At 40.4% G+C, this 19,745-nt stretch overlaps 1 protein-coding gene across 1 annotated transcript in view; it reads right to left on the minus strand.

Annotated features, from left to right (window-relative positions):
• Nucleotides 1-346: 346 nt before the first annotated feature.
• cpne2 (copine II) overlaps nt 347-19,745 on the minus strand; it is a 30,963-nt gene continuing 11,564 nt past the window's right edge. Inside the window, exons 6-16 of the mRNA XM_079567233.1 lie at nt 19,068-19,151; nt 18,767-18,856; nt 18,575-18,673; nt 15,639-15,725; nt 13,684-13,743; nt 7,788-7,921; nt 6,669-6,723; nt 6,232-6,283; nt 5,203-5,336; nt 2,574-2,810; nt 347-1,678 (exon numbers count right to left, since the gene is read on the minus strand). Of these exons, the coding sequence (XP_079423359.1) occupies nt 1,571-1,678; nt 2,574-2,810; nt 5,203-5,336; nt 6,232-6,283; nt 6,669-6,723; nt 7,788-7,921; nt 13,684-13,743; nt 15,639-15,725; nt 18,575-18,673; nt 18,767-18,856; nt 19,068-19,151 (1,140 nt within the window). The 3' untranslated portion in view covers nt 347-1,570. The remainder of the gene's footprint in view (nt 1,679-2,573; nt 2,811-5,202; nt 5,337-6,231; nt 6,284-6,668; nt 6,724-7,787; nt 7,922-13,683; nt 13,744-15,638; nt 15,726-18,574; nt 18,674-18,766; nt 18,857-19,067; nt 19,152-19,745) is intronic.

Here is a 19,745-nt window from a genome sequence, read left to right on the forward strand (position 1 = left end):
TATAAGTTAACTTGGTTGGGATAATGGCTTCTAAAGAAGTGTGTTTTGTCATGAAAAATGTGGAGACAAATAAGGCTTGAACAGAACCGCCTCATGACCAGAGACCAAAATGACAAATGTTGTTCCACTTGAGTTCAGGCATTTTAAAATAATTTTCTGTAATAAGTTCAGCGAGCTGAATGTATGATTGCCATAGGTTTCTTGGTTCATGTGAAAGATGAAGCCGACCCAACACTGGTGGCGAGGCAGTGCACGGAGTTGCTATGACAACAAATAATATACCAAACAAAAGAAAATCTCACATCGAGGTTGAAGCTTTGACGAGAAACATCCACCAGCGCCGAAATGGAGAAAAATGAAGAGTTTATTGACAACAGGAAAACACAATGAGAACTGGGCACTTTTGTAAGCCTGGAGTGAAATGACTGCATTGCACAGGAGAAGACTGGTTATCTCTGTAGGCCATTCAGAGAAAATAATGTAAGCTACTGTGAAAGGTTTTTGTTGCCTCCCACATTTTCCATTATGAATGTTATGGTATTGTTTGTTTTTTAAATGTTTTTCCTAATGGGTATGACGTACGTAAACTTAATTGTTTCTGTGTGTATGTGTGCATAGCACAGACAGCATTTAAACTTAATTCAATTTATTTAACCTGAGTGTGGACAAAGACACAACTTTATAAAATTGGCCACAGTTTGTACATGGATGCACAATAAGACACACAGTAGCAGTAGAGCACATCATTTAGCACTGCATAAAAAGTACATTAAAAAGAGACTATAACAGCATCATATAAATGTACATTCAATAAATATGCATAATAGGACCTCTGCTGACAGTAACACTCTGACATTTAACACTTCTCTTTCAGCAGAATTGCATTAAGGTATGTACAAAATATAAATATAGACAAATACTTAATAGAATAATTAAAGATTTCATGCTTTCATAGTTATCATTGGTTTGTAAACAATTGGTACATTACTGGCAACATGCAGGAGAAACTGAAGTCAGCGGATAGACAAGAATATTGCAAAAGCTGGCAACATGGTTCCTTGTTAAACTGCTTTAAGGAGCCTCGTACTGCTACAGCTTCCTCTTGACAGAAACTTGATTTTCATCAAATTGAGTTTCTTCTTCAGACAATTCCCTCTTCATGAATCAACGGCTTTTCTCTCAAACTAAAGCATATGTATGTCCTGTCAGGACCTGAAGACTCACAAGGGCATCTACCACTGATTTATTTCAGCGTAGGAGTAACTGACACTAAAGGGTTTCACATTATTTACTTACAGACACACATGCATGAGGCAAACTAAGGTCTGATCAGTTTCTTAAGGAGGCCAGTTTACTGTTTACTCTCTGCTTAAGACATTTGGCAGTGCCGCCAGGCCCTGGACAAACCATCATCACAGCTGTGTGCGGACACAAAAACTGGATATTAACCAAACAAGGCAGGGTTTGCTTCAGTGCTCAGTCCACAACTTACACTCATTCAGTACTCTTATAGTCAACAACAACAATGTATTTTGGAGATATTGTACATGGGACAGTTCTCTGTGATGCCTCACTCTGGGGGAGAATTGTTGGGTGGGACATTTCGCTGCTTAAAATACTGGGTGACTTGCTGAGGCAGCTCGGCCAACACCGACTTGGCCAAGGTCTCCTTTGGAGCCTGAATGGAAGAGAGAAAGAGCACATTAACGTAGGGGGACAGTCCCAGGTGGCAAAACAGCAAAAAGGAACCAGCCAGTCAATTTCTGCATGCAAAGGCTTCATTCATTTTTCATTTCATTTATCTTGACGCGTGTGCAGCAACTCATCTTTGCAAAGACCAGAAGTAAAAAAATAAAAAAAAATACTGAGTGTAATAGTTTCATAAAACCTGTTTCAGGGACTGTTCACCTGAAGCGAAACAGTGCTATTGTGCCATTACTGACCAGTATCAACAAAAGACAGCACCAGCCGAAGAATGGTTTTGTCTTGCAGCCGATAGCATTTGAATGGACAGTGCTCGGTAGCTGATCCCGAAAAGATGTACAACAGACACGCAAGAATGATTTGCTAAACGCGTGTGTTTCTTGTAAAAGTTGGCAGCCTGGTTTTAGGTGGCTCTCATTAAGCAGCTCCGTGCTGTCAGCCACGCTCTTGTGTGTGTGTGCTGGTGTCTCTCACTCTCCCACCAACAAACTGGACTAAAGCCAGCAAAGCCTGTCTGTTCCTCCCACTTCACAGGAAGTCAGCGCGCCCACTGCCTGCCCACACAGACCGCACTAAATGATTGTAACAAGGACAGTGTCATTAACCCGAGTGGCAAATCACCTAAAACACCTCTCCATGTGAACAAATACACCTGATGTACAAAAGCAGTGTATTGCAATAGCCTACTGCTGTCATGAACATATTAATTACCAACCATTTATTTTTGATATACTTTTTTGTTAAACTGACTTTTTTGAGTTATTGTGCTATTTCGTCCTGAAAAATATACTGGGTTTGTGTCACTCATGCATGTTTGAGCAATTTTAGCTTTTCTTTTGGTTAGGAAGTACCAATGAAACAGCACTCACATTACGGAAATCTCGAAAAGGGACGAACTGCACTATGTCCCGGACCGCCTCCTCTCCAGTGCTGGACCTCAGGACACTGCCGTCCCCGTCCAAAAACTCCATGGCAGCGAAGTCGGCGTTGCCCACTCCGATGATGATGATGGACATAGGCAGTTTGGACGCCTGAACAATGGCATCCCGCGTCTCGTCCATGTCGCTGATGACCCCGTCTGTGATGATGAGGAGATTGAAGTACTGCTGCACAGGGACAACAAGGAAATGTTTGGTTTCAGCATCAGATATACTTGTAATAAAACAAAAACAAAAACCCTAAAAGAATTTAATTGCATAAATCACAAATAAATACAATTTTTAACTACTACAGCTTTCACTTCCACACTGTTATCTCCAGCTGAATGTAAACAAGTATTTAGGAACAACAATTCTTTTAATGTGTACTGTATTCACAAGAAAGCATGGCAAAGGCTTTACCTCTGGTTTCTGAATTAGTCTCAGAGCCACAACAAACATAAAGTACACTAATCTTTTGTTAATATCATTTATCATCAACTTCTGTAGCAGTAGAATTAGCTGAGACAACTCTATGGACAATCTAATGAATCAGGCAGGCATTGATGGAACTCAAACTGGAACTTACACCCATGCAAAAACGATTATACATACAGGACAAGTACAATTTACATCAATACAACAATAAAGGACTTTAAAAAGGACAAAACTATGCCCCAAAACCACCCAAAAAAATCATGAATTTTACTAAAGAATTTTGTGTGATAGGCACAGACCAACAATGGTGACCACTTTGTACAAAAGCTGCCTTCCACTGTACACACAGACACACAGGGAGGGCTCTGAAGCCTGTCCCTTTTATGTGTTAACAGCAATGCTCGTTAGAGAATCATTATCCCAGAGACAGACCAGTGCAGTGAGTGAGACTCACAGGTTCTCTCATTATCGGCAGAACGGCAACACCAGACCCGAGCGACAGCGACCATGGTCTATCCAGCTACTCCCACCACATACACACCATGTGTAACTACTACAGCCATAAGGGGTCTGTGAACTGGCACTGAGGCTGTCACATGTCATTGTCAAACTTCCTTCCCGTCTGATCACTCTGTTATAAGAAAAATGAGAATGTGCAATCATTTTCTTCTAGAGACAAAGACACAAAAGTGAATCCTTTTTAAAATTTAGTCATGTATTTTGTTCGCAGCTTGTGACAGGATACAATTAGGGACAAAAAGCCCCGTGGGTGCATAATGATACCCAGCTACTGCAGCTTCTGAACACAGGGGCAGGAGACATGTCACAGGCACCCAGGGAGTGGACCAGGAAGCGGCTGGTCAAAGTTGAGTGTCTGTATTAGCTGGTGGAATTGTCCAATTTGGATTGTACAAATAACCAGCATGTGATATATTAAATTAATGTCAATATTTATAACAATCTCTCTTTTAGTCGTCTGCAATTTTCAATTTCATTCCATGCATTCCTGCGTGTTTAGCCAGGCAACAGTAAAAGATTTCTCAGCTTGCAGCTGATAGTTTGTACTTATTTCTGTACCAAAGTGACACATTTGGAGAAGTTGCCACAGAGAATTAGCAGTGATTACACATAAGGCTGCAAACAGTTTGTGAGCAGCCAAACACTGGCCCGAATCTCTCATTTGTGACTCCAGCAGAGGCAAGGTGAGAAGAATCCATGCTGTGGTACAAATGGCAAATAAATGTTTGGGTATAAAAAGCAAAACTGAGGCAGAGCGATCCACACAGGCACATGACATTTTAGTGATGCTATAAAAATGTGTTTGGAGGGGCATTATATTACTTTGGTACACTCACAATCAAATGCAACCAACGCATTTAGTACATTTGCCTTTTCTCAGCTGCAGTTACAACTTTCTTTTTACCCGAATAGATACTATAACGAAAAAGGCAGAGAGCGACATAATATGCTTCAAAGACTGTTGTGTAAATATCCATCTTGGGTGGAGTTTATCCTGAATAGATTTTATGTTTTACTGTGTTCACTGAAATGTCCAACATGTTCAGGACAAAATAAAAATGCATCTAAAACAGGACTCATCAAACGTGTGGAGAAATGTAAAAATGCTACGGGGAGCTACTTGGAAAGATTGGAGAGCTACTGGTTGGATCCCTGATATAAGCACCAAACACACATTGTTCAGTACAGTAATTCAAACAACCCATATTTCTATTTTCACTGGACAAAAGGGCAAAAAACCCCAAAACTTATTGATATGGTTTTTGAACATATAGACAAGACCCTTTATAAACCTCAGCTGACGGTCCAACTTTACTCCTCAAAACCTGCTGCTGTTAATGCCACAGAATTGACTCTATCCTGATGATTAAAAAGCAACATGGCTGAAGTAAATATTGCAATTTATACTTAATTGTAATTAAATGTACAGCCATAATTTCAATGTTTTCTCTTTATACCAGGGACCGCACCTGGTCTGACCCTTGGTAAAAATCAAATATTCCATCTGGGAGCTGGAGATCCTAACAGAGGGAGCTGAATAGTCTGAATAGAACCCTCATTGAAATGCAGTGTTGCCTTCACTACTACAGCATGTAAAATTACATAAAGCATGTGTGTCACCTACCGCTGCTTTCTCTTGCTGAAGGGCCTGGGCAGCAAAGCGTGCTACATGGTTTATAATTGGAGCGAAGTTGGTGGGTCCATAGAAACGGATGTGAGGCAGGCAGGCAGAGTACGCCTGTGCGATCCCTTCCACACCTACACACAGAACAATTTACAATGAAAGGATTCAAATCACATATCTGTGGTTACATAAGATTTTCCCCTCTAAAAGTCACACTGTGCGCAAAAACTAACTGCAAATTACTTTCTGAGCTCAGCTCCTCGTTCCTTCATATCAGTAGTTATTGTTTGGCCTGCAACTTTGAAGAGCACTGGAGGCTGTGTTGGCCTTTTGTATCGGGAACGCTGCAATGTTCTTTGGGCATTTTGAAGATAGCTCGTGGAGTAACCTCGGAGAGAGGGCACTTGTGTAGGCAGATGTTTAATAAAGATGTGCTGTACAGGAAAACTGGTCTTCAGCTCAGGGAGAAGTGAAGACATGTGTGTATTTAAAAGTACCTCTTGCCTCCTAACAAGATAAAAAAAAACAAAAAAAACATTCTTTTCATTCCAATGTGCTGTCAAGAAATGCATTTGCTGCCTCCGCAAGTGTTAGTGCTGCATTACAACCAACACAGTAGTAAAGAAGGTTTGTTACACAAGAAAAAACAACTAAAAAGGAGAAAGCAAGCGCAGTACTTCAATGAGAATATGGAGTTAGATTGATGCATTGTTCATAAATCTATATAATTCAATTAAAACAGTTGGGCAAGAAAAAATATTAAAATGATCAGAAATTGTCTGCACAACGAAAAACTCCCAAAAGTTAATTATGTAAACTATTTTTTCTAAAGTTTCATTCTTTTATACTTGAGACCTTTTTAGAAATGTAGTTGAAGTGAAGTATTGTATTTACATCTTTTAAATGTAGTAGAGTAAAAGTAATAAGTCACTCATGCAAAGGACACATTCTCAAAAACTCTGCTTCATTTACTTCATTACTGCTTTCCACCGACAGAGTGTGATTGCTTTGGCGAGACCTCACACTCACCTGAGCAGAAGGGGTTGGTGGGGTTGAAGTTGATAGCAAACTCGTGTGAAACCTACAAAACAACAAACAAGAAACGACACAATTCTCATGAGCATCATCATTCAACATTGTGAGTATTAAGAAAACACTGTCCATCTCTCCCACTCGCAGCCTCCCACCCTCTGTGTGCCGCGCTCCTTTGTCCTTTTCATCCGTACACTGCCATAGCAACACAGATGGGTTGACAGTTGCGTAATCACGTGAATATGCATGTTTAATACTTTGGCGTCTGTGTGTACAAGTGTGTACAGATAGTGTTAGAGAGCTCACTTCTAGCATTTGCACCTGACAACCTCCCGCACAACAACAGCCTATCACAGTCGAGACCGTCTCGCACATGCATGCACCTAGCAGCATCAACAACAACAACAACAACAACAACAGAGGCACGCACGTACCTTCCAGTCGGGTGGGAGTTGGGCGCCGAATCCCAGCGCAGGAAACATTTTGTCACTGAGTAGGAAACCATGACAACAGATTGGGATGTTAGTTAAAGCTGGCTTTTTTCCCCCAAAATTAATTCAGCAGGATTTAGAAGGCACTGGAAATCCTGTTACCTTTTCCACTGAGTATCAAAACATATTTATAGGAAGACGAGAAGAGAGTGGGCAGAAAACTAGAGGAATGTGGTTAAATGGCCTCTCAGTATAAAGAAAAGTCAAGTATTATCGGATGTCCAACCAAATGTATGCTATAATTTTGTCAAAGTGCCGTCCTAACTAGAACTGGGAGACATAGTTGTGATTTTAAAGGCACACTGCGTAGTGTTGATACTGTTTCCAGCATTACAAAACATGCTCCTAATGACCAGCTAGACACTGAGAATCCTAATGTTGCAGTGGGTGATCAAAGAATGAATTTGGATGAGGACCTAAATCACACATCTGACTGCCTTAAGTCAACGTCTCCATGGAGACGTCCCTGCTCACAGCAAACACACATTTGTAATTCATTCTGCATTTATCAAAATGTCTGCAACAAAATAAATGCTTGTATTTCATTATATTTATTGGGTGAAATGTTACGCGGTGTGGCTTTAATATTATCAGTATTCTTGCATACCTAGTAGAAGCTTCATATCAACTTATTTGCAAATTATTTGCTTCTTTAGAAAGTTCAACCTTCACTGTGAATGGCTAAATTCGCCTCTCACTCACTCAGAGCAAGATGAAGGCTGAAAAATAGGACAAGTGGGTAGGGAGAAGACTTCAAATCTTCATATCGCCCAGCTCTAGTACAAACAGTGTAATGGAGGTCCAAAAAAAGGATTTCTTGTGTAAAAGAAAACATTTCTTTGTCAACTGAACCATAAAACTAATTATTTGTTGGGACACCTGGTCAGGCAGTAGAAGGGATTAGTAATATTCCTAACAGTATACTGTAATTGTACACAGACATATAGCTTACTGGACTGGACTGACTGTCTCACTATTTTTGACATTAGAAATAAAAAAGGTCACTGTGTGAATGTGAAGATTTACAAAACATCTTGAACGGTGTAAATATGCAATACATACGTGTCATAGTCTTGTATAATCTGTCCCACTGCCAGAATCGCTGCTAGATACTCGTTGCTGCCGAGTGGATTAATATAATGGAGGGATGATGGCTCACGAGGGTTTCCGTTGGAAGCTGTGAAGTCTATGCCAACCTGAAAAACAGAACAAGGGTTTTCAGATACAAAAACGGGAAAGCGCTGGTTTTGGTCTGGTCATCGATGCGAATGTGATGATGTGGTCGAGGTCAGTGTTTTGACAACATGGTAAAGCATAATTTAAAATGAAATAAAACATGGTGGTATTGCCATAAGTGCACAGCTTTTGTCATCGTGGCATGAGGAGATACTGTACTGTCCTCTCACCAATGACAGAAGTAGCCTGAAAGCACATGAGGTATATTTTTAACACAGATGGCTACAGGGCAACACTGAGAAAGCATACAGTGTGTAATAATAATAGTAATAATCTGATGCCTCCAACACCTTCACACCAAAAACACACACGGCCAATATAATGTGAGATTAGGAGTGACAAGTCTTTCCTCCGGCTATCAATCGAGGTAGCCGTGTTGACAGGATCCCGACCCCTACACTCCGCCTACCCCCATCAGCTCAGGCATAGCCAGACACCTCCCTTTTGTGAGCATCCAGACAGCATTAAGCAACGATGTTCTGCTCCAGTTCAGTGACCAAGAAAAGAGAAATCCAAAATGGGATCACTAAAGGTATGTTTGATTAAAAAAAAAAGAAAAGAAAGAAAAGAAAAAACAAGCATAGTGGTGGGTATAAAAAGCAGCAGGAGGTGCACGAGTGATGGACAGATGTATGCGGGGTGACAGAATCGGGGTGCTGCTGTGTCGGGTGTGTGGGAGCTACTTAGTTAGCCGAGAAACACATTTGAGGAAACGGCACTCACAGTGTCTAAAAAACACTAAAGGTACCAATGTGCTTAGGTTTGAGAATGAGCCTTTTAAGATAAGCACCTAATCAGGCATAGCATGGTCTCACAGTGGCTAGAGTGAACAAACCTTGACCTTAATTTGGCCATAAATAGTCTGACCTTCAACTTCAATCTCAGCTGGAAAGAATAAACTAAAAGTAAGTATCTTGAAAATCATAATTTGTGCATTAATAAGGTTGCAATGAACATTTATAGCATGTTTTATTGTGCACCGTAGACACTAAACTATCTTAGGTCAGTAGCTCAGAAGCTTAAGTCAAACCCCAGCATGTATAGGCAGTGATGAGATACAAAGATAAAAGAACAGCTGCAATTCTACAGTAATCTTGCAGTAAGGCAGAAAAATGCACCTTAAATAAATCGTAGAAGCCAATATCTATGTGAAAAGCGTGTTTAAGCGTGGCTGTGGGAATGGTTATATTTCTGAGAATCTATATATAGAACGGTATTTCATTGTACTTGGTGCTATAGTAAATATCCTGGCATGTCTCCTGCTGGGCTCATCCCTATGTCTTGTTGAGAAGGCTTGTTGTTGAAGGGGGTTGGGGATGTCACCCGCTATATGCGTCTGCACCATACCTACGTGGGAGATCACACTAGGCTGTCCCCCATACTCGCACATATGCTTTACATAGCCTTAAATAATATCAGGCCTGGGATACGCATAAGTCGTCTGAATGGAGCCTTCCACAAACACTTGCAGCTTTTGTCGCTTTGTGTCTAGGAGTGCAGCACAGCTTCCTTCCTCCAGCTCACACAGCCCTAAGGAGAGACTTTCTCTTGGTGGAGATTAGGATTAGAGCCATAAGTCTGATTGAACACCGCACTCATTTTTTCACCACACTTTTTTTTTTTTTTTATCTGTGTGTGGCATTTTTTGTATATAGCTTCGACTATCTAACTTAACCGTGGCAGCAGGATGTCACTCATGATTGATACCTTTGAGATGAAAACAGAGACGGCAAATGTGACTTTTTCCTATTTGGACACCTCTTGTCTGGTATGCAAAAGAATGATAAAAAAAAAGAAAGCATAAAGAAAGGATTTGTGTGAGAATGAGGAGGGTATTATATGTGCTGAGCATGTATATATATGTAAATGAGAGTGAGGCAGGAGGCATCTGTGTTAAGACAGACTTGCAGAAGGTATAAGTGTGTACATGAGCAAGAGCAAAAAAGCACAAGATTAGGAAGGGCGCAGCGAGGATTTAAGAGTTTCCATTCCGCCTTAAATTTGCCCATCTCATCAGTGAGCTGAGGAAAAACCACTGCACGAAAACGAGGCCTATTACCAAAAAGGAAAGCTTTGAAACACACACACACACACACGCACACACACGCACACACACACACACAAACACACACACACACGCACGCAAGAAATGATGCAGTGCATGTTTAATCTCTCACCTAGGATTTCTGACAAGTGAATGGATTTTCATTTTGAATTGTGATCAGAGTGAAGCTCACTTTAACATCTTGACTCCCGAGTAGTGAATAGCTTGAGTGTTGTCCTCAATGGTGCTTTGGATTGACCTCACTCGTTCACCACTATCCCCCTTGAACATTATGTTGATAGATATGGCTGAGATATTTCAATTTTAAATCTATTTACTTGATATCATGACATGTTCTACGATTGCTAAAATAATAATGATGACATATAGACTAAAGTAACTCCACAATCTGGTACAGAATATTGTCTGTATAGAGACACACTTTTTTATCTAGCTTTTGTCTCTTGTTTTTGCTTTTTCTGTATTCACACCAAAACTTTGACTAAAAAAAAAAAGAATAAATTGGCAGACAAACCAATGCTGACATTTTCATATCCTCTTTGTAGAACACTGATTCTTGCTCTTTACATAACACCATACCCTTGCAGCATCTTATATGTATATAATATGCGCCATAATTAATCACTCACACCCCACATTCCCCAACAGGCGAGGAGGCGAGATAAGGTTGCCCATGGACATAATGACAGTGGGTAATGGTCGGGGCTGGATTCAAACGGCTGAATTTTCCCACATGGTCTCCCATCCTGGCTACAGAGATCGTATGGCTGCAACATTGCTATAACTGAAAAAAAAAAAAAAAAAACCCCGACAAAGTTGAGCTTTCTTTGTGTGTGTGTGCCTGCTTACAAGGTTTAGACGCCTGCGGAAATGCTCATTCAACTTGAATTGGGCTGCTTACATTGTTAGCCTAATCTTATTAGAGCACAATCACTGAAACAAGAATACTCTCCGCATTCTCACTGCAACTTCATTACGCTCATGTTGTACGCTCAATTTCCCCATGTCTGTTTTGAGTGTTTTGCCCTGAATTTCCCTGTTGTTTTTGTCTGGCCGCAGGAGCACTCTCGACAGCATGGTCTCCTCCTGACAGCTCCACGGAAGTGAGAGCACCTCTGTCTCTAGCCAGGCCCCCAGGCAGACAAGTGCTACACATAATGACAGCATTACCCTTTACAAGAGCCAAACATACATCCGCATAATACTTTACAAGTGAGCTTTGTAAGACCGAGGCCTGCTGCAAGAACATACAGTGTACTGCCAGAACAAAACAAAAAAAGTCACCACATGGATTTAATTTGTAATCTGAGGTTGCTGCGGTTGGTCTGGTCTAGGTTCACCAACACTATTTCCCCAAAGAATGAGATCAGATGAACACCTGCAAGGTTTTCTGGTTTTCAAGTTTTTCTAATTACCAACAGCATTTGGTGGGATAATGAGTTGGATGAGAACTTCATGAAATGCCTCTCAATTCTTTATAACTGTCAAGCCAATTGAAACAGAGGGAGGGTGTCGACAGGGCTGCCCTTTTTCTCCATGGCAGTTTTCTTTGGCGATCAACCTCTTAACCCTTGCCTGAACTGAACACATTTTGGATGAACAACAAGGATGAAAACGCAACAAAAAGAGCGACAAAAATGGGCTGGAAAAGCAACAAAAACACACACAAAAAAAATCATGCCGAAAACACAACAAAAAAGCACAAAAAGCTCCAATCAAGAAGCAGGGAAGTAAGAGGTTCGCCCCGTTAGAGAAATTAACAATGGTGTTCGAGAGGATGGATGAAAAACAGGCAGAAGTCTGGATGTCTTATACAGGAGATGTTTATTTACCATCGGTGCGGGACCCGGAGACATGAAATCGAGACATTGGGCTAGTCCTACCATTCAAGTCTGTCTATGCTTCCACAGACAAGGGATAAATACCCTCTCAGAGCGTCATACTGATACGCAAGCAAACATTCAGTGGCTTTTGACATTGCAGAAGCTTACTGAAACAATGCCACAGCAAATCCGTGCTGTAGTCAAAACGGAAGGTGCTACAACCAAATGTGTGTCAAGCAATGTATAATATAAGTGTGGAGTTTGAAGTTTGAAATCCATACTACTACAGATATACCAGCCCTTTACCCTCCTGAGTCTACAAACTAAAAACTAGCCATAGAGGAAAAAGGAAAGTTGGAGAGAGTCTCATTTTGCGATCCAATATGTTCCGACAATGACACACACTTTCAGAAAAGTATCATCCAACCATCTCGTTTGCCTGTAATGGGGCCGAGGCTCGACAACCACGCGAGGCACAGGAGTCGTATTGGACAGTTCGAGATAGATGTGTTACACAATGAGGCACGCCGAAACTCCATTACAAAACGTCTGCTGTTGGTGGGAAGCCTGTATGAGCCCAGACAGTACTGTACACACATTGCCTGTTACAGTGACCGACCGGGCTGTCCTCTCCGGAGACGCTGTGGGTAAGTGAAGCCAGCCTATTGTTTGTGAAGCTATTATTAAGCATCTCTCACACTTTCACTTAGCTCCGAAAGTGCGACAACACCAGGGACTCTGAGTTCCTCCAACACAAGACAACACATTGGAACAAACATTTTCACCCGCTCATGTTTATCTTTCTCTTTTATTAACTGTACATGCTCTTAAATAATCACCTTTTTTTTTTAAGTTGCCTGCAAAAGTTCTGAGTTCTGAGAATATGGGTTGTTGTCTCAATAAACTACAAACTCAGTACAGATGACAGCTTGAGCAGTTTTGTCTACGATGGAAAACTTACACAGCTTTTTTTTTATGTTGGATTTGTTTTTCCTATTCCTATTTGGTTTTTCCTACTGCTGAGATTCAGATGTTATCACACTTTTCTAAAGGCCTATAACTATGTTTCACTGTTGTGCAAAATGAGCGCTGTTACCATGGCAATTAAGAACTACACATTCTGTTCCTCCAAATGACGTCCATAAAACTCAATTGAGAACGAGGCTGCCATAGATATTTTTCTGTGTAATGGTGAGATCATGGCCCTTTCCTAAAATAACTTCATCAGTTTTATTTTTTTGTGGATTCTTATTTTGGATAAAATCACCAAGCGTGTGACACCATTGCGGACCGTGACACCATTACGGTCCAGAATTGAATGAAAATTGGTCACAATCATACAATTGCAGAGACTACAATTACTAGATAATGTAGGTGATGTGCTCTGGAAACAAAAAAAATAATCCTCCATTTGGAAGTATTGTTGATCAAAGTTGCTGACCCTGTAGAACCATGTTTCACCTAAAGGTCACTTGAAAGGTCACAGATGGTTACAACAATCATAATTCAATTATTTTATTTTATACGCATTCACACAAACATTTGCATACTATATCTAAAACACCTCGCCCAATTCCCACTAACAAGCAGCGTCCTTGAATTTACGCTCTAATGCTAAATCTTCCCGACAGTCTTTCCCACCATATTCCCATATGTGAGTCCTGGTCCTTTATGTAAACGACGGTGAGCCAACTCCAACCCTGGCAGATGCAAATAGAGCTGTTTCCTGTCTGTTTTTAGCGAGCAAAGCAACGCAGCGCGATACAGCAACATGTATCTCATTATGGCATCGCCGAGGAGGCAGAGAAGAAAGCCATGCTAATGTCATACTCACCGTGAACATGAGTTGGCAGCCTCCCAGTATGTAATCCAGGAAGGTGTAGTCCCTTGTTATCTAAAAGCGGGCACAGAGCACAGTTAGACAGTGGCGACTAAGACAGGCAGGTGTGCGCCTAACACCTATCCAACGTTTTTAATTCAATAAGCAATCTCACATTATGGTCAATCTCAATATGGCTTTTGGCAGTAGCAGCAGCATCTTTTTTGGAGTTTGGAGGAGTAACAAGGAAACTTTTCTTTATGGAACACCAGTGTAAAGCTTGTTGTTTAAGGTTTATTTAAAATATCAATCTTGTCACACGAAAAGCTTTTGTGTTTTTAATATTAAAACAATAAATAGATATTGATCAATATAAGGAACAAAATCATCTTTTGTTTTTGCCATGGCACCCTGCCCTACACCAGAGGTACCACTCCAACAGCAGAGTCCGACTATTATCTTGTACAGCACAATTCCCACTCTAGTTACAATGAATATTTAGCATGGATTTAATTTAATTAGTCTAATCCTCACTGGCAGCCAACAAATATAATTAGAGCATTAGCTGCATCTGTTGCAACTTGTCAGTATCGTAGTGCTGATATTTCTATGTGTGAGTGTGACAGCAGAAAAGATTAGTTATGGCGAAAGAAAGAGAAGCGCCAATAAAGAGAGCTTGTCATCATACGACCAAAGACCCAATATCCTTTCAGTTTACTACGTCTAAGATTTGGTGAGCAAGATGACAGTAATACCAGGTAATCCTAGTGCCAAACGGATGGAAATTAGCCCATGGCTACAATCCGGTGTGGCATGTTTACATGCATGAGACCCATGTAATGTTCATTAACATGCACTGCCCAGACTAAATAAACTAATAGATAAAACAAGGGCTGGGCAAAAACTCAATTTGAATGAAAAATCGTTGGAAAATCAAATCATATCATATTTTCAGAAAATCACTGCTATTGTTGATCCACTTTACCTAAAAACAATATATACATATATACATAAAATATATTTACATTCAGCATTCAGCATTTTGTTTTAAATGGGGAGGCAACACATCGAATTGAATCGTTACGTTTTTTATAAGAAAAAAAAAAGATTTCTTGGTGGAGAAAATCGGTCCAAACACTGGACAAAGACTCAAAATGAGACTTGAGCAACACTTGATCATAAGCATTATTATTCACTTCACTGTTATAAACAGAATATAAAGAGGGAAATAAGTAAAAGCATGAGCGTAACCAGACCAGATTGCATGACGCAATGCAACCTTTTAATTTTTTGTTCTTTTTAAAGGACAGCATAACTTTCCACGTTTAAAATGCCTTTCATACTGCAGTACAGAATATGTGGTGAGTCACTGACATTTTTCTTTCAGACACAGGACCTTGTGATGTGTGGCTGAGCTTGATGGAAGTATTATGTTCAAAGAATTGGAACTGTCACCTTTTTTGCCTATTCTTTGAATGCGCTCTAAGCCTTATAACCCAGCATGAATCTTTGGTGAAAATATGCAGTAGTACTTAAAATGACAAAAGAAACAGCCCGATTGTAACTGCCTCATTACTTGAAACAGTTTGTTAAAGCCTCACTGGGATTTGTTTTTTTAATGATTCACCAATGAATGACGTCATCATTTTGCTATATCTGAGCACACTTGGCTATTACAAGTGCTCGGCTAGAAAAGCAGGGACTGAAAGGAGCAGGGAGGTCTTGCTAGCCAATCAGAGCTCATTGAGATTTCGAGCAGAAAGTCCTCAAAATGGAAGCAAAAGGGCATTTACAATCAGAGCCTGAAGACTGTATTATTAAAAAATCATTTCAGAGGGTTCATTGCGAAGCAACAAAGGCTGCTACAAGTTGACTTCTTCAGTAACTTTCCTCCTTTGCTTAAAGTATATCCTAAAATATTCAGAGTTAACACAGCTCTTTGCACGTGATAATCAGAGGCTCATGCTCACCTTACACGACTTGACAATGATAAAACCAGAGTTCTTATAATTTTTCTTCTTCTTCTGTTTCTTGGGGTTGATACAGTCAAACTCCACCTGCAGAAGGAAAGAAAAAACAACAACACATTCACATGTTGAGAGATGGAGAAGATGCAAGAACAAGAAATCGAGGCAGTGATGATAGGTTCAGAGATGGTGTGACACGCAGAGAGATGTGAGGATGAAAAGAGAGTACACGACAACTCAAAACCTCCAACATTAACTTCACTGTGACAGAGTTTGGGTTTGAATAATATAAACTGAGCGTTATATCGGCAAAGTCAAAAACAGGAAGCGTCGTTCATAGAAATACATTACCCTAAACAATATTGAAATTGTTAACAAAGCAGCAGAATAGTTCGTTATCTAAAAAGTCACCATAGTATCAGCATATTTCAATGTGAACACTAATATGGTGTTTATTGACATGTTAAAACCTCCACTGGTTTAACATTACACTGAGAATTTGATGCAGTTATCAAAATTACCCCAATCCTGATCGTTATTGTCAGATTTATTTAAATTTAAAAGTATGGGCTGTACAATATGAACGTGTCTCAAATCCAACCCGCTTTATTTATGAAGGTAATTCAAAAAACAAAAATGTTGCCAAAGTGCTGCACAAAGAAAAGCAAGAAAACGAGTGTCTCTGCCTGTTTAGCTCAACCAGCACTACTTTTTTTTATTTGTCCTTTATTTATAAAGGCTTGTCCCTAAAGACCCCTAGAGACTTGTTTGTTGAAACATGGCTCTGAGTTGTTTAATCCGCTTACACCATGGTCCCACAAACTGAGCCTGTTCATCGGGAAGTTATTTCACTTTTTACGCTGTTTTACCTGAAACTAGTTCCAGCTCAATTGTTTGTCGTTACTATGGAAACAGCTGCAGCGGAGTGATATAGAAATGTGATTGTTGCCGGACTAACTGTGCGGTTACATGAGAATAATGCACACCACTAGACTTCTCACTGACCATGGAATAAGCAAGATTAACGTTGTCTGAGTATCTTAAAAGTAACTTAGTCTTGTGCAAAATGACAACACATGATACAACAAGGACGCCTATCATAACGATGCATTAAGACGTGTGGAAAAGCTATAAGACACACCTTGACAGTAGCAGGCGGTTGTTTCTGACAGGCCACTCTAAACGCCTTGTCAAGTTACGCAGCACAGCTAAAGACTGTTTCCCCCCCCCCTGTGTAAAAAACACCCCTCCCATGTTCTGATCCTCTCCTCCACACTCTCTCCATCCCCCTCATCCGCGTTTATGGCTTCTTCGCCTGTTATTCACCCCACATCATTAGCACACATGAAGAGACTGTGGGGGAACGAGGCATGAGGCTGATTTGGCATAAATGCTGTTTCACAAATTAATGCCGCATGCACAGACGCACGACCACAAAGTTACTTCTGAATGAGGGGTCCCCGAACTGAACACACCAAAGCAAAACACATAAATCTCCAGGATGTTCATTAATTAGTCGTTTATTGGAATGACCCCAACAGTCCTCTGTGGTTACTTTGTTTACGAAAAAACAAAACAAAAAAACTGTTATGCAAATTGCAACATGATTATTCAAGTTTCAGTTTATTCACAGGAAATGAGGCGGTTTTAGACTGCAAATGAATATTGCGAGTAGGGGGAGATTTTCTGTTAATTTGTGGCAGCTTTCAGGCCTGGATCCAGTCAAATGTAGGGATTTGAATTTTCAAGCCACTAGTGAGCAGAAATATTGTGTTTTTAATACTATCCACAACGATCTCTCTTCCTTATGGAACCTCCCTCTCCCTTGGACCAGCTTTTTGCCTTTTTCTGCAAACTGCATTTGTGGTTGCTGTGTTTCACATTGTTTTAGTGGATGCTTTTGTACGTCTTTGCTGTTCTTTTGTGGGGTTTGGCAGACTTTTTTTAACTGCAAAGATTCCATAATGGTCCTGAAGAAAGCAGCTTTTTAAAAGTAGACAAATAGCTTATCAGCTAAACCCATTTGAGACCAACAAATCTCTTCTTCTGAGGAACTAAGAGCACCCCACACCTGCAGCACAGTAGAGGCTTCACAAGTGGCAAAACAGGAAACAAAAAGGTATCCAGGCAAGACTCACAGCTAAGCCACACATGCCTTCTATTGTTTTGGCTAATGGACGATCACTGGAGAATAAAACAGATGAACTGTTAAGCTCTTTCCAGAAGATGGTGAACACACTGTGTGGAGGGAGCTGTGCAGGAGGAAGGAAGAGGTGGAGCTGACCAGTGCAGGACACCACACTCTGGGACAGGGACAAACCTGGGAGGCGGTGCACCGTTTCAGAGGATCACTAAGGCTACGGTTTCTCCGACCTCCAAAAACCTGCGTGTCAGGTTGGCCCACAGTGGCCGTGCGGCTCAGGACTAACGCCTGAACACTATTTCCTTGTATGGTTGTAGCCTGGCTAACGGCAGACTAAAATCAAAAGTTATATTTAGTCTGGGGACCACCAATTCATTTTCTCAAAGGAGAGGTGTGGTTTACGATTGTCCATAGTCGTTTATTGGCCACTACAAATGTCTATCAGATGCATCTGCACGTAGCCATAGCCAATCGTATCATCATATCAGATGACGTATGACGTACCCGCTGTAAACTTTCGAGCTAAACTATTTAGGAGTTGAGACCATTTACCATTTATGCCAGGTAGAGATAAGCCACATTAGGGACTAATGGGAAAAAAAAGTCTCTGGAAAAAGCTGTCCCTTAAAATATGAATAAATCAATTAAATAAATCATGATAATTGATTAAAGAAAATTAGACAAAACATTAAATAATAGGACAACGCGCCCAAAACCCACTTTGTAAAAGATTCAAGTTTAGTTGATGATTTAACATGAACACAAGAAAGAACTAAACATATGAATCACACTGTACCTCTACTCCATTCTGGGCTTCACTCATTTTGGCTACAGTCGTCTGAAACTCTCCAATAAAGTCATGTCCTCCGTCGTTGTCATAGTCGTAACACAACACCTGCCATAGTGACAACAGAACAAGCAACTTTAGCCAATTTACTTTTTACGCTAAAGAACCCTTTAACAATGTGACAAGGCAAGGAGCACTCACCTTTGTGCTTCTGTGCACATCCCCGTTGCACAGAGAAATAAGAGGCACAGTGAAGGACTTCCACGATGGGTCTAAAGTGTTCTTTATTACCTAAAATTGCACATAAAATACCTATTAGTAAAAAGTAAGCATTACAAGTGTGTGTGTAGTGCACTGCAGTGCACCAAATACACCTGAGTCACCTTGAGCACTGCTGACAGGAGTGGGTGATCATGTTTAAGGAGCGGTTTAGTTGACAATGACAGCTCATGGTCGACAATAATGACAGTTATCAGGAGGGACAGAGCGGTGCTCGACTCACCTCTGTCCTGTGCACCAGCATCCACTTGCCATCCTCCCCCTGCTTGTGAAATTCCAGATAGGGGTCTGACTTTCCAAAAAAATCCTACAAAGGCGACAGTGAGAGATTGAATGTATTCCTGTCGCAACTAATTTTTAAGTTGTACTATTGACCTTCTGCACTTTGAGCAACAGACAATCCCTTCCAACACTGTCTTTGTAGTTCACTGTACAGTACATTGTATGTTTTTTTTTTAAATATAAATGATCAAATAAAGACGCTTCACAGTTTTGAAAAGATAACAAATTGCAATTTTTCAGACATATATTATGATTGTGATTAGATACAAAAGATTTACAATAAAAAATGTCCCAGAGCATAAACATAAGATTAGAGAAGAATGAAATGTAAACAGCTAAATAAATACAAGATTTAGAATCACAGGCATATGAGAACATGTTTGCAGAAGTCCCAACAACACAGTCACTCTTGTACATGGTGACTAAACTTTATGAAAACAGATTTTTATTGTTTCACCTTAATAACAACATTGCATTTTCTAACTAGGAAATTGCTTGTTTGGCTGCAATTACTGTATGGTGTGTGGCCCTAATGAACAGGCCTAAGACCTTTTATCCTGTATCTACTTCTCAATCCGCTGGCATTAGACCAAAATATATAAATCCTACACAGACTTGA

The sequence above is a fragment of the Gobius niger genome, assembly GCF_951799975.1.
Source record: "Gobius niger genome assembly, chromosome: 12".
Lineage (NCBI taxonomy): Eukaryota > Metazoa > Chordata > Actinopteri > Gobiiformes > Gobiidae > Gobius > Gobius niger.